The sequence below is a fragment of the Equus quagga genome, chromosome 2 (genome assembly GCF_021613505.1).
Source record: "Equus quagga isolate Etosha38 chromosome 2, UCLA_HA_Equagga_1.0, whole genome shotgun sequence".
Classification (NCBI taxonomy): Eukaryota; Metazoa; Chordata; class Mammalia; order Perissodactyla; family Equidae; genus Equus; species Equus quagga.
In genome coordinates this window covers 158494526-158507654 of record NC_060268.1, presented here as the reverse complement: position 1 = coordinate 158507654, position 13129 = coordinate 158494526, and the positions used below count along the sequence as shown (strand labels likewise).

Here is a 13129-nt window from a genome sequence, read left to right as displayed (position 1 = left end):
CAAAGCCCCGGGAAGAGAAAGCCGGACTCCTGTCGGGATTTCAGCGGGAAGGAGAGAAGCCCTGTTGGGATTCCAAACACTCAGCCGGGAAAGGGCTGGTACAGAAATGCTCCTCTGACTGCACCTGAGCCACAGGCCCACGAGCCTGGGGAGTAGACGGAAGGGCCAGCCCAGTGGCGTAGTGGCCTCAGCTGCAGAGGGTGGGCTCAAGGGGGCAAGGTGGGGGTCCCATGCCCCTGTGGGTGAGGAGCCAGGCAGAGCCCTCCCACCTCCCCACCCCCATCCCTCCTTTCTCAAACCTTCTGCACCTTATGGAGGCCTTCATTGTTCCTTAACTATTTGTTTTTCACTAGTTCTATCTCTGCAGCTGGATCAGGTCCTGTCTTATCTCTATCTCTATCTCTATCTCATCTCTATCTCTATGTCTATCTCTATCTATCTCTATATCTCTATCTCATCTCGTCTCAGGGACACCCTATTCAGTCAGAGGTGTGGCCAGCCTTGAGTTGGAGGCCTGGGAGGGGGACCCTATTTGTCTCCCCATCTCCCTCCTTTCCTTTTTGTCCTCCAACACGGTGAGAAAGAGCAGGAATGCTATTTTTGGAGAATGGATAAATCGTGTTTTATCTCCTTTCAAAAGGAGTGCGTGGCTGAGCCAGGCCTGTGGGCCCCGGCCCTCCTGTGGTCTCTCCTTTGGTTTCCTCTGCGTCTTCGACGAGTCCTGCAGGGTCCTGTGAGACACCTCTCGAGCGCTGGCGTCACTGCACCTGGGTGACCTCCAGCTCCTGCTGTCACTGGCTCAGGCGGAAGGCTCAGCCCCCCAGCCCAGGGCTGCCCGTCATCTTGTCGGTCCTGAGGGTGGCCTCCTCGCACCATGAGTTTATTTTTACACGCCGTCCCCACGGCAGCACACATGTGCCCTCGGCACGCAGGCAGCAAAGTGACAGGCAACCAAAAAAGGGTAGGAGGCAGAGGCCAGGAATACCAAATCCGTGACAGCTCCCCTCAAGGAAAAAGCAGCCGGCTCCAGTGTCTTGATAAATCATGTTTTATCTCCTTTCCAAAGGAACGCGTGGTGGAGCCGGTTTATCTTGATGACATCGTCCCGTCTGCACAGTGTCATCCTTCTGACAGGAGATTGCCCCTCTGCCTGGCTTCAGGGAGAGCGGGAGGGAGAGGCTGGGAGAGGAAAGTGAATGGACCAGCAAGTACGTACGGGGCGGCTGCTCTACGCAGACCTTGTGCCCAGTGGAGCGTGTGGCACATGGGGAGGCAGGCGCTGCAGACCATGGGCTCTGGGTCACGCCGTCTGTGCAGAGATGAGAGGCACGGGTGGAAAGAAGCCACACTCCACGTGATGAGTTAGATGTCCCACTGTCTGACTGGAGCAGGGCTGGTGACCAGGACCTGTGGTGATGGGGAAGTCGGATGCTGAAGCAGCTGCTTTCAGTGCCCCCAGGTCCCCTCACCATTCACCATTCACCTGCCACAAGCTTCTGGGGGGCACACCTGGGGCTTTGTTCTGGCCCCGGGAGCACACTCGGCCAGAAGCACCCGAGTTAATGCTCTCAGAAGCTCGACACAAGCAGGGAGTTGGTGATACATACCCAAGGCTCCTCGCCCTTGGTCAGGGTGCCTCTGAGCTGTGTTCTGCATCATCTCCCAGAGTCCCCAGCAGAACTGAGCTCTGCTGCCACAGTGATTAACTGACCTGATCATACTTCCCGCTCCTCTACTGATATTTTCCAGCATCACCTCCCAAATAAACAACGTGCACTCAACTCCTTGTCTCTGGGTCTGCTTCTGGGGAAACAGCCTAAACCAAGGCCATGGTAGTACTTGACTTGACCGTGACTGAGGAAGCGTAAGTGGATGAACATGCAGTCTACATATTTGTTCACAGGCAATGGGGATCACCTCAGTGAGGACCCCTTTAATGCAAATTATGAAAATCCATCTCCAACTAGTTTAAATTAAAAATAATTTTATTGTTTTATGCAAGTGAAAAGTACCCGGTAGACTCTGCATTCAGGAAAAGCTATATCCAGCTGCTCAAATGACATCAAAGGAATCAGCCCTTCACCGTCTCTTGACTCTGCTGTTTAATCATTCAAGAAACATTTATATTGAGCACCTACCTAGTGCTGGACACAGATCTTTTGTCTCAGTCTGTTTCCTTCTCAGACAATAATGAAGATAGCCACTAAAAGTTCCAGGCTTTCATCCTGGAGCTTAGCAACTGTGGGAGAAAGGAGGTGCCAGCTGAAGTCTCAATGGGAGTCTGAAGCCTCATTGGCCTAGATCAGGTCTCTGCCCATCTCTGGTTGGCTAGGCTGGGTCATGTGCCTACCCTTGTTGCCAGGGGGTGTGGTTAGCTCCATCTGAACCACAAGGACTGGGATGGAGGAGGGGAGTTCTGCAGAGGGAAATCCGGCTGACTTGGACAACAGATGCCTGTTACAGCTACGGGGTGAGCACTTCACCATGTGCCGGGCTCCGTGGGCCCTGAGATGAGTCAGATGGGTCCCTGGTGAAAGGAGGCACTCAGATATCTGTAATACACAGCAGGATGTGGAGAGCACCTTAGGAACAGACAAAGCGTATGGATGTTCTGCAAAGAGGGAGGTTACTCCCAGCTCAGCCAGTCAAGCAAGGCCTTCTGAGAGGGGGCATTGCCCTAGACCTTGACAGCCACTGGGCACAGAAATGCCAGCTGTGTTAGGCCTTGAATGTCAGACCAAGGTGTTCAGATTCTAAATTTAACCAACTGTAAAAGGACTATGCATTGATCTATTTGTTGTAATTGAATTTGGCCATCTCGGAAGAGCCTGCTGGGAAGGTTTGAGGGGCTGGCATTTCCTATAAGCTTTGCCTATTCTTGTAGAGGGGCAGACCAGCCCCGCTGCACCCCTACGGCTGGAGGCTGTGTGTACAGAGAGGCTGGAGAACAGTCAGGCTGGGGCAGTGGCTCTCCCCTTGGCATTGATTTGTGCCCGCCCTGGAAATAGCCACCCACCTAAGCTAAGAATAGGAATTCCTGCCCAGCTAGTAGGAGTGAATGCTGATTTCTCAAGGAGGGATGGGCCTGAAAACAAAACAGCGTGTGGGTTGGGCCATCCTTTGCATTCGTTTGCGAGGTCACTTGGGAGCCGCGCCCACATTGGGGCATGGATCCTGCCGTTAGACCAGACAAGGTGACTTGACCAAGATGGCAGCCTCCAGGGCTCCTCAGCTGCCGGAGAAGTCCTGGGCCCTCAGCCTTGGGTCCCTCCTGCCCTCTGGGACAGGTGACCACTCCTCCTTGTTTCCTTGACAACAGGCAGGGATGGTGGCAGGTGGTGGGCAGCTAAGATGCTGAGAAGCCAAGGGAGAGGAGAATGAGCAGGTAGGGTCCCTGGTCGCTATGGCAGCTTTACTGGAATCACCGGCTCATGAACGTCTCTCTTCCAGGCAAGATCCTCTTCCGGAGAAGCCACATCCGGGATGTAGCTGTGAAAAGGCTGAAGCCCATCGACGAGTACTGCCGGGTAAGGGCATGTCTGAGGGTGGGGTGGGCAGCCCATCTGCCGGAGAGTCTGTCCAGCTGAGAAGGAAGGCTGTCTGTACAAAAGTCTTGGCTGTGGTTTAGCAGAGGCCTCCCGAGGCCTGGCGTTTCCTGGCCAGAGGAATGGGTGTGGGTGTCCCTTGGGGAGGGGTCACCCCGTGACTGGGCCACTCTCTGGGACATGAAGGCCTCGGGCTCCCAGCTGAGCCTCTGTTCCTTTCAAGACGTGTCCATATTTCCAAACACTCCTTTAAGTCACCTCCGCGGGCTCGGGCGCTAAGTGAAGGGGCCTCCTGCTGAAAGGAGCTTGTAGGTGGCATTTTGCTGGACATAGAAGAACTCTTTCTTTGAATTCCTTTTGGGACGTTGTTGGCATCAGTTCTGAGTTCGGTAACATCCAAAATGCATATTTGTTTATTCACAGAAGTCTTGATAGAAGCAGATGTTCATGGACCCATCTTTCTAGATACAGATGCTCACACAGACACACACATTAAAACAGCCAACGCCAAAAGCAGACGGGAGAGTGAGGGCAGTCTTGTGAGGCAGAGCCCATTTATCTTTCTACTTCGATCAGAGTCCAGGACCCCTGCAGCGAGGCTCCCACTGCAGTGGCCTTAGCACATGGCCTTCAGATGACCAGACCACCTGGGTTTGAACCCCTGATGAGCTTCATGAACATGAGCAAGTTACTTAACTTCCAGGAGCCTCAGTTTCCACATCTGTACGGTAGGCAGGAGAACAGCCCTCCACAGAAGGTAGTCGGGAGAGTGAAATGAACTGACACCCGTAAGGCAACAGCACAATGTCTGGTGTGGAGGAAGCATTCAGTAGGCGCTAGCTTTTCATTGTTGTTATTTCAAAACGTAAACAATTTAATGTTACCACTGGGCCCCACTGGCTTTAATAGAGATGGAATTTCTTAGTTAAATGAAACCTAGTGTGGAGTCTGACTCAAGAATCTTTTGTTTTTTTAAAGATTGGCACCTGAGCTAACATCTGTTGCCAATCTTTTTTTTTCTTCTTCTTCTTCCCAAAGCCCCCTAATAGGTAGTTGTCTATTCTAGTACGAGGTCCTTCTGGTTGTAGTCTGTGGGACGCCGCCTCAGCATGGCCTGATGAGTGGTGCTATGTCCATGCCCAGGATCCTCTCACCAAAGCAGAGTGTGCAAACTTAACCACTTGCCCATGGGGACGGCCCCTGACTCAAGAATCTTGAGGAGAGGCACATGTGGGATAATGTTTTGTTGCAAATACTGGTATTAGAGTGAGAAGAGCTGAGGCCAAATCCCAGTGCCCCACTTACTAGCTGTGTGACCTTGAGCAAGTTACTTTACCTCTCTGAGCCCCAGTTTCTTCCTCTGTAAAACGGAGGTAGGAGCCAGCCCAGTGGCCTAGTGGTTGGGTTGCCGTACTCTGCTTCGGCGGCCTAGGGTTCAGGGGTTCAGATCCCAGGCACAGACCTACACACCAAGCCATGCTGTGGTGGCATCCCACGTACAAAGTGGAGGAAGATTGGCACAGATGTTAGCTCAGGGACAGTCTTCCCCAGGCAAAAAGAGGAAGACTGGCAACAGATGTTAGCTCAGGGCCAGTCTTCCTCACAAGAAAGAAAAAACCCAAAGAGGTAAAAACAACTATCTCATGGGGTTCATGAAGGGGGTTGAGTGGGAGAATGTACATCACAGTGTTTGTAACTTCTGAAATGCTCCGTCTCTACATGGAGTTGTTGCCGTAAGGTCCCTTTCTGCACTAATATTTTATAATTCTGAATCACTATGTTTGGCAATAAAAATGTTTAGATAAGAACCAAGTTGCTAAATTTATTAACTGGTGTTAGGGAGATAAGCGCTCTTGTATACTCTCCATTAAGCCAAGTTTGAATTTCGCGTCTGTGCAGGTTATACTCGGTCACATTTTCTGCCTTAACCTGAAAGGATGCCCCGATGATGAATACCCTTAAGCTACAAGCTCGTCTTCTTCAGATCAGTATTCATCTTCCTCTTTAAAGGGCATTTGCTGTTTCCAGTTAAATTGATGGCTGCAGCCTGAGCCTTTCTTTCTCTTTATATCTTTCCCAGGAAGTTAAATAAATGGGCAAAGCTAATGGGGGAGGGGGCAAAGGGCGGGCGGCGGGCTCTTCCAGCTGGGATTTATGGCTCAGATTCAGCCTCGGCCCTCCTGAGCTGCTGGAGCCCGAGGCATCTGTAGGCGGGCGCTGTGGAAATGCCGTCTCCTCCATCATCTGTAGGAGAAAGCCGATAGCATCTTATCTGCTGGGGTCAGGCTTTGAACAGGACTCCCGAGTCAGGATGAGACTCAAGGGGCTCTGGGGATGCTGCTGGTGGCTGGGGAAGCCATTTAAGTGGAGTCTGCAAGAGGAGGGGCTCCTAACCTGGTTAGTGCAGACAAGAGCTGCTCAGAGCTGGGCAACAAAGAGCCGTGTCGTGGGTTCACCCAGCAGCCAGCCGGCCCACAGGTGGGAATTTACTCTGAGAATGGTGTGGGGCGAGGCGGTGCAGAAGTGACCTTTAATGCTGCTGAACTAGAAAGCTGGGATCTGTGGTCTGATTGTCTGAGACCTTGGAATGACCTTGGAATGGTCATTAGGGATAAGCCAGCAGCAGCCCCCGGTCACTGCCATCCGGCGTTGTGCTTCACAGCTCTGCCACCTGACAGTCCAATCTATGGCCACTCGGGATCCAACAATTCACTCAGCGTCACTTCCCTCCACAGCGAATTCCATGGTCAGTGCCCTGTGCCGTCCATCCCATGGCCAGCCCTTCCCTTGTCCATGCCTCTCCTCGGACACACTGCTTAGAAACTCTGGGGTTTTTATTTCCAGTATTCTGCATGCAGCTCTGCTTGGCTGGCCAACATCTCCTTCCTTGGACCTGCCAGACAACGTGGGCTCCAGGTCTGGGATTTGCCGGGGATTCACACGCACCCAAAAGTCTGCAGCTGGCTCTGCGCACAGAGCAGCCCGCACCTCTGCCAGGACTCAGACGTGGAAAGTCTGACCGTGCCGTGGACCTCCCCAGACTTTGGGCTCGCCGCCCTTGCCGGCCAGCCAGTCCCTCTGCCTAATGGCGGTTTCACAGCCCAAATCTCAGTATTAACTTTAAACATATATGGAGCAGATTGGATGAATGTCACGGAAAATTTACCGAGCACCAGCCGGGTGATGGTTTTATGTGGCACTTGAGGGCCGCGTGTCTATCAAGAAGGGTTCCAAAGGCATTTCTTTAACTCCATAAATTAATTTAACGGGCAGCATGGTTATGTGGTTAATATTTAATGGTTCTGTGGCCTCGACAAGTTGAGGACTTTCATCTCACTAACAAGCGTGTGCTATGCTTGAGGGGCTCAGGTAACAGTTTTGTAAGTGACTCCATTTACCCTCTTCCTGCGTGTGAAACACATGTTTGTGGTGTTTGTCTAGGGGATAAAATAAATACCCTGGGTCGGGGGCAGTGAGAGAGTGTTTGAGATTGATCAACCTGCCCTTGGCCATGTCGATGACGTTTATGTGGGTCTCATTTTCCTGGTGGGTGCGACTACAATTTTTTGCTGCCCAAAAAGCTGAGCTTGCTTCTATTATTCTGTCCAGGATAGACTTGCTTTTGGGGTCAATGGCTTTCTTGGTGGGAGGGATGAGGGATTGGCTATAGTTGGACTGGACTGGGGGAGGGACTCCAAGCCCCACAAGGGGGTCAGCCCTGGAGGGGTAAGGGTCTCCCTACCCAGCCCTCCCCTTCTCCCGGACTCATTCATTTTTATCCCCACTTCCTCGATTCGAAAACTGAGGCTCTTACTTGTGGTGGTTCTTAGTCCCAGGTATTCTCTCTCCCACCATGGGGATTTTTCACCACGGCCCATCATTGGCTCTCACTTTATTAAAGAGAAAGTTTCATGTTGCAACTGAAACAGATTCCTGCCAGGAGTTCCAGGGGTCCGTGGCATGCTCCATCCTGGATACAGGGAGAGTAGCTTTGTTGTGGCCCTCGTTTGAAAGGTGGGTGTGGGCCCGGAGTGTTGCTGATGGGGGAGACTGAGGCAGAGAGCCAAGACTGGTCCGTTCATGCCTCCCGAGTGGTCTGGACTCTGGGGAACCCAGTGGTAGAATCTCTCCGTCTCCTCTGGTCCAGACAGGAAAAGGAGTTGCCAGCCTGGGCAACTCAGAGGAGCCTTTCTCCTTTAAGGCCCTCAGAGGAGCCCCACTGCCCACCAGAACCTCCGAGCCGCTCAGCTGGACACCCTGGGGTGTGGTTCCACATGCTGCTCCGCCTCAGCTTCCACCCCCTCCTCCACGCCCTGCAGTCCAGTCCACCGGGAACGCAGCTGTTCCCAACTAGCCAGACTGCCTTAGGCTTCCACCCCTTGGCCTGTGCTGGTCCCTTTCCTGGGATGCATTCAGCTCCCATAGTGCCCCTCCCCGAAGTGTCCTGACTCCCCGGGGAAAGTTCCCAACTAGCCAGACTGCCTTAGGCTTACGCCCCTTGGCCTGTGCTGGTCCCTTTCCTGGGATGCATTCAGCTCCCATAGTGCCCCTCCCCGAAGTTCCCTGACTCCCCGGGGAAAGCTGACCATGCCTGCTCCTCTCTCCCCAGAAAACTCTGCGCATGCCTCCACGCAGCACACTTGCCCTGCACAGGAGGGTAATTTCTGTGTGTCCGTCTTCTCCAGACCAGGAGATCCTTGAGGACCACGTGTGTTATCTTTGTGTCTTCACTAACAAGCAGAGAGCCTGGCCCCTCGTGGGTGTCCAGCCAGTATCTGAGGACAGGATGCAAAGATCACACACAAGCAGAAGAAACCTCTGAGGAAGGTGACATGCCCCCAAGGCCCCGAGGTACTAGGATCCCTTGTGAAATGGCTTAAGCTGCAACCTCGCATTAGACACTATTTCCATTTCAAAAAGATTTGCTGCTTACATCCTTCAAAAAGAGAACTCATATGTTTGAAATAATCTGATTTACAGAATTTCGGTGACCCCCAGCTTCCTATTAAAGGTGGTGACCTAGGAGGAACAGGCCAGGCAGCATCAGCAGATGGGGGCTGAGAATAGGGGACCAGACGGACAGGACTCCAGCCCCCGGGCTGCACCCCCAGTCCCCCCAGAGTAGCTGGGTTTTTACCTTTGAGATTTCCATGGATTAGAAACCAAAATGATACTGCTAAAAATAAGAAAATGTTCGACCCCATGGAAAGAGCAGGATGCCCACGGTTGCTTTGCCAAATGCAGAACTTTGCTTTCTGTCCCGGGACCGACATTACCCAGGGTGGTGGGCTTTGTGGAGGGGGGTCGTTTCGAAGCAGGAGGTCTGAGCGGTCGGCCTGGGACGCCCTCCCTGGCAGGTGCGCTTGAAGCACCAGGCTTGTCCTGCTGTATCTGGGTGGAGCTCTAGAGGCACTGCCACCCTCTGCCTTATCTAGATCTGCACCACCTGGAACGATGATGCGGTACCAAGTGGTGGCCCGTGTCCCTGGCCCCCCGATAATGCTCTTGCGGGGGCCACCAGCTGGAGCCCTCGGAGCAGTTTAGCACTGGGAAAGGGGACACTGGAAGGACTAGCTGAGGGCAGTCAAAAACCTGGATAGCTCTTCAGTGCCTCGTTCGCAGTCTCCCCCGGCACCCACTGCCCCCAGCCCACTCCCTTGCCCTGTTTCTCCAGATCTGCTCTCAGCCAGCTCACCAGCCCCCTAGACCATGAGTGGCAGGGTTGGAAGGGACTGAAGTCAGCTCAGCAGACATTCCGCAGGGCCTGCGTGCTCTAGGCACCCCACGGGGCAGTGGCCCCTCGCTGGATGCTGAGGGCTGTGAGGTCATGCCCATTCCAGCTGTTCTCCCACCTCGGACCTTCAGGACCCTCCGACCTCACCGGAGTCAGAGGCTTATTAGAAAGGCTCAGTCACGGTGATGATAGATCAGACACTGAATTCACTGATAATGGTGCTGCTTACAGTCCTGGAGCCACCGACTGTCAGACCCGGAAGAAATCAGGTTGTCTCCAGCCTGGATTTGTCCCAGCTGTGTTCTAGGGGCTGTCGATAGGAAAACCAGCTCCACGGTCAGAGACCTGTGGGCAATGCTGGAGGCAGTATAGACTGGTAGATGAGGCAGAGCGTAGGCTCCAAACTCAGATGGGCAGATTCAAAATCTTGCTACTTACTGGCTGTGTGGCCTTGGGAAATTACTTAGCCTCTCTGTGCTTTAGTTTCTTCTTCTGTAAAATTGAAATCATAGTCATACCCATCAGAGTTAATGTGATGATTAAATGATTCAGTCCCCCAGGATGTCATTATTGTTAATAATTGCTGGCCTAAACAAAGCTTTCCAGGTTTCTTTCCTGCAAGACTTCTCAGAGCCTTTACTGTGGTAAAGAACGTGGTGATCTCCAAGATGGGGACCACCAAGGCACCATTTCGCATGTGCCCAGAGAACTCATTTTCCCTCATCAAACAAGTGTTCCATGAGATAGTTTGCGATTCCAGAGTTAGTCTGTTTTATCCTAGAAGAAACAACCAGAGAGGTAAGTGAGCTGCCCAAAGTCACACAGCAAGTCTCTAACAGCAGAATTGGAACTGGAATTGAGGTCTCGTGACTCCCATTCCAGTGTTCTTTGTAGTCTGCATCGCGGCTTTCACCTAAAGAATAGTGACAAGGAAGACAATAGTGTCACAACTGAAATGGACTGCGTGTTTACTCAGGGCCAGGCACTGTGCTAGGCTCCTCATATTCATGACCTCACTTAACCTTCTAACTGGCAGGTGCCATATCCAATCCACTGTACTGAGCTCAGAGAGTACAAATAATGCGTTCAGCGTCACACAGCCTGTGAGTGGTAGAGGCAGGACTTAACCCACGTCTGCCGGCCCCGAGGCCCTGACTTAACCACCCCACGGCATGTATCATGAATGTCCAATGGCAGAATTTTAGGCCTGAGCCGGTGGGTGGTGCCCCTGAAAATGCCCATGTGTTGGCCCCCACCTGCTCCTCTCAGAAAGGCCGGGTCTAGGGGTTCCCCAGCTCTGGCAGCCGTCGCCAGCGCAGGCCTCGGGGACTGACTGCTTGGCACCTGGCTCTCCTGCCAAATGATTTTGGCCAGAGCGGGGCTTGGCGGCAGCTCTGGTGGAAGCTGCTCTGAGCTGAGAGCCTCTTGTCAGCCTGAAATCGGGTCTAGCCCTCGATGCGGCTCTCCTCGGGGCTCCTCATTAAAGAAAGATGCCACGGTGGTTCAACCAAAGGCCTCTTTGTCTGAGGCTCTCACAGCCCACGCGTCCTCTGCCCCCAGAAGGCCGGTCTCTGTCGGCATGAAGGGCCCCTGTGTTCGCCGCTGGTGCTGTATGAGCCGTGGCCGGCCGGCGTCTGCGCCGGGGCGGGTGGCAGTGTGCTGAGCTGGGAGGGCGTGAGCGCTCTGGGCCGACTGGAAACCTGGCCTGCCTCCCTCCCCCAACCCCTTTCAGGGGGGTGACCCTGGCAGCAACTCTGCACACAGCCTGGGGCCCTGGTGATGGTTCCCTCCTGCCTCCTGCCCATCCTGGCCCATTAGTGCTTCCTCCTGAACCTTCCTGCTGCCCACCAGGAGCCCCTGCCCTGCACGTGCCTGATTTCCACTTCTCTTTCTGCCTCTGTCTCTGTTTCCCTCCCTGCATCCTTCTGTCTCTCTTCATCTCTCTGTATATCTGTTTCTTTTTTTTTCTTTTTTTTTTTCTGCTTTATCGCCCCAAACCACGCCCCCCACCCCGTACACAGTTGTTTATCTTAGTTGCTTGTCCTTCTAGTTGTGGGATGTGGGACGCTGCCTCAACATGGCCTAACGAGCGGTGCCATGTCCGCGCCCAGGTTCCGAACCCTGGGCCACCGCAGCGGAGCGCGCGAACTTAACCACTCGGCCACGGAGCCGGCCCCTCTTTTTCTTTTTTTGAGGAAGATTAGCCCTGAGCTAACTGCTGCCAATCCTCCTCTTTTTGCTGAGGAAGACTGGCCCTGAGCTAACATCTGTGCCCATCTTCCTCTATTTTATATGTGGGACGCCTGCCGGAGCATGTCTTGCCAAGGAGTGCCATGTCTGCACCCAGGATCCAAACCGGTGAACCCCGGGCTGCAGAGAAGCAGAATGTGCAAACTTTGCTGGGCCACCAGGCCAGCCCCTGTATATCTGTTTCTTTGTCTCTGTCTCTCTCAGTCTCTGTCTCGCCCCCTCCATCTCTCTGTCTTGGTCTCTCTCTGTGTCTCTCTCCCCCTCCATTTCTCTGTCTCTCCTTCCGCAGTTTTTCTTTTCCTTCTACCCTCTCTGGGGGAGCAAACAGCACCCCCGACGTCTGTTAAGCAAAAACTCAAGCACTTTGGGGCAGGTTCCACCCATCCTACTTTCTGAACACTGGGCTTCATTCTGCCACTTACTTTATTGTGGTTCATCCCCCAGCAGCCTCAGGATCCTCATTGTAGATGGAGGCAACCGTGTCTACCTCCAGGACAAAATGGGGTGACACGTGTTCAGGTGAGCTCTTTCAGGGTGGGGGCCGTGTCTGGCTCATCCCTGTAACACTAGGGCACAGCCCCTGTCCTGCTCATGATGAGAGCTCCCCGTTTGCGGGGTGATTGAAGAGTCAAGGAGCCCAGGGTGGAGCCTGACACGTGGTGGCTCTCCTCACAAGTTAATCTCCCCTCTTTGTTTCCTGGCTATTCGTGTGGATGTAATCTGTTAGAGAGCCCCAGAAAGCCCAGCTCTGGGAGGAACAGCTGGGAGTGCAGTGTTGTCTTTCCTGTGCTGGTCGGGGCTTGTCTCGTCTTGCCCAGGTGTGGGTTTGGCATCAAGAAGGCCATCAGGGTACGTTGCCTAGTGCTCGATGCCATACTTGAATTGCTACCTGACCAGCTCAGAGAAGAAGTAAACTGTCACTTCCCTCTTCCTCAACACTGTACTTTGTCAGTACAACCTAAGACCACGTGTGCTGTTTTTGCCCCATTATCCTGTCCCACTACTGTTGGATATTGGGCTTTGCACAGCCAAACCCTTATTCATGCATTTATTTGTTCATGTGAACAAATGCTCATTGAGTGTCTGCTCTGTGCCAGGGACCCTTCTAGGATCTGGGGACACAGGAGTTGACAGATGAAAGTCCCTGCCCATGTGGAGCTTACCATCTAGCAGGGTCTTCATCTGTAACGTGATCTGGTCATGAGGTTCCCAGGGACTGCACCCACGGAGGCCCCAGCACACCTGGCACATTGGAGCCACCGGACCGGGTCATGGTGCCTGAAGCAGCCCCCGGTGAAGGGGCCTGGGGAGGCACGGGCATGTGACAGCCTCCTGTCCAGCTGACCACTGACCTGGAGCCTCCTTATCGGTGGCTCCTCACATCCCCACAGTCCCAGGGTTTCCTCTTCCTTCTGGCTGCAGCCCAGAGTTCTCTTGGCCCTGTTCCTCAGCCCTGCTTTAGCAGTGGCCTCTCCTGTCTGTTTGGACCAAAGGATCATTCCAGTGTTTTCTCTCCATACTAGAGAGCAGGGTTCACAGAGTTCCCTTTGAGAGCTCCCTTCTCCTGGCCTCAGCCACACACCCGCTCCTCCATGTTAGA

At 53.5% G+C, this 13129-nt stretch overlaps 1 protein-coding gene across 5 annotated transcripts in view; it reads left to right on the top strand.

Moving 5' to 3' along the window:
* The window catches only part of SH3PXD2A (SH3 and PX domains 2A), a 244551-nt gene that overhangs the window by 114619 nt on the left and 116803 nt on the right, over positions 1-13129 (top strand). For 3 of the 5 annotated variants that reach the window (XM_046652134.1, XM_046652133.1, XM_046652135.1), the window contains one exon: positions 3451-3527. In XM_046652134.1, the coding sequence (XP_046508090.1) occupies positions 3451-3527 (77 nt within the window). Of the gene's footprint in view, positions 1-2374; positions 2471-3190; positions 3288-3450; positions 3528-13129 lie in introns of those variants that run through there. The other 2 variants (XM_046652137.1, XM_046652136.1) reach the window with 2 other exon arrangements.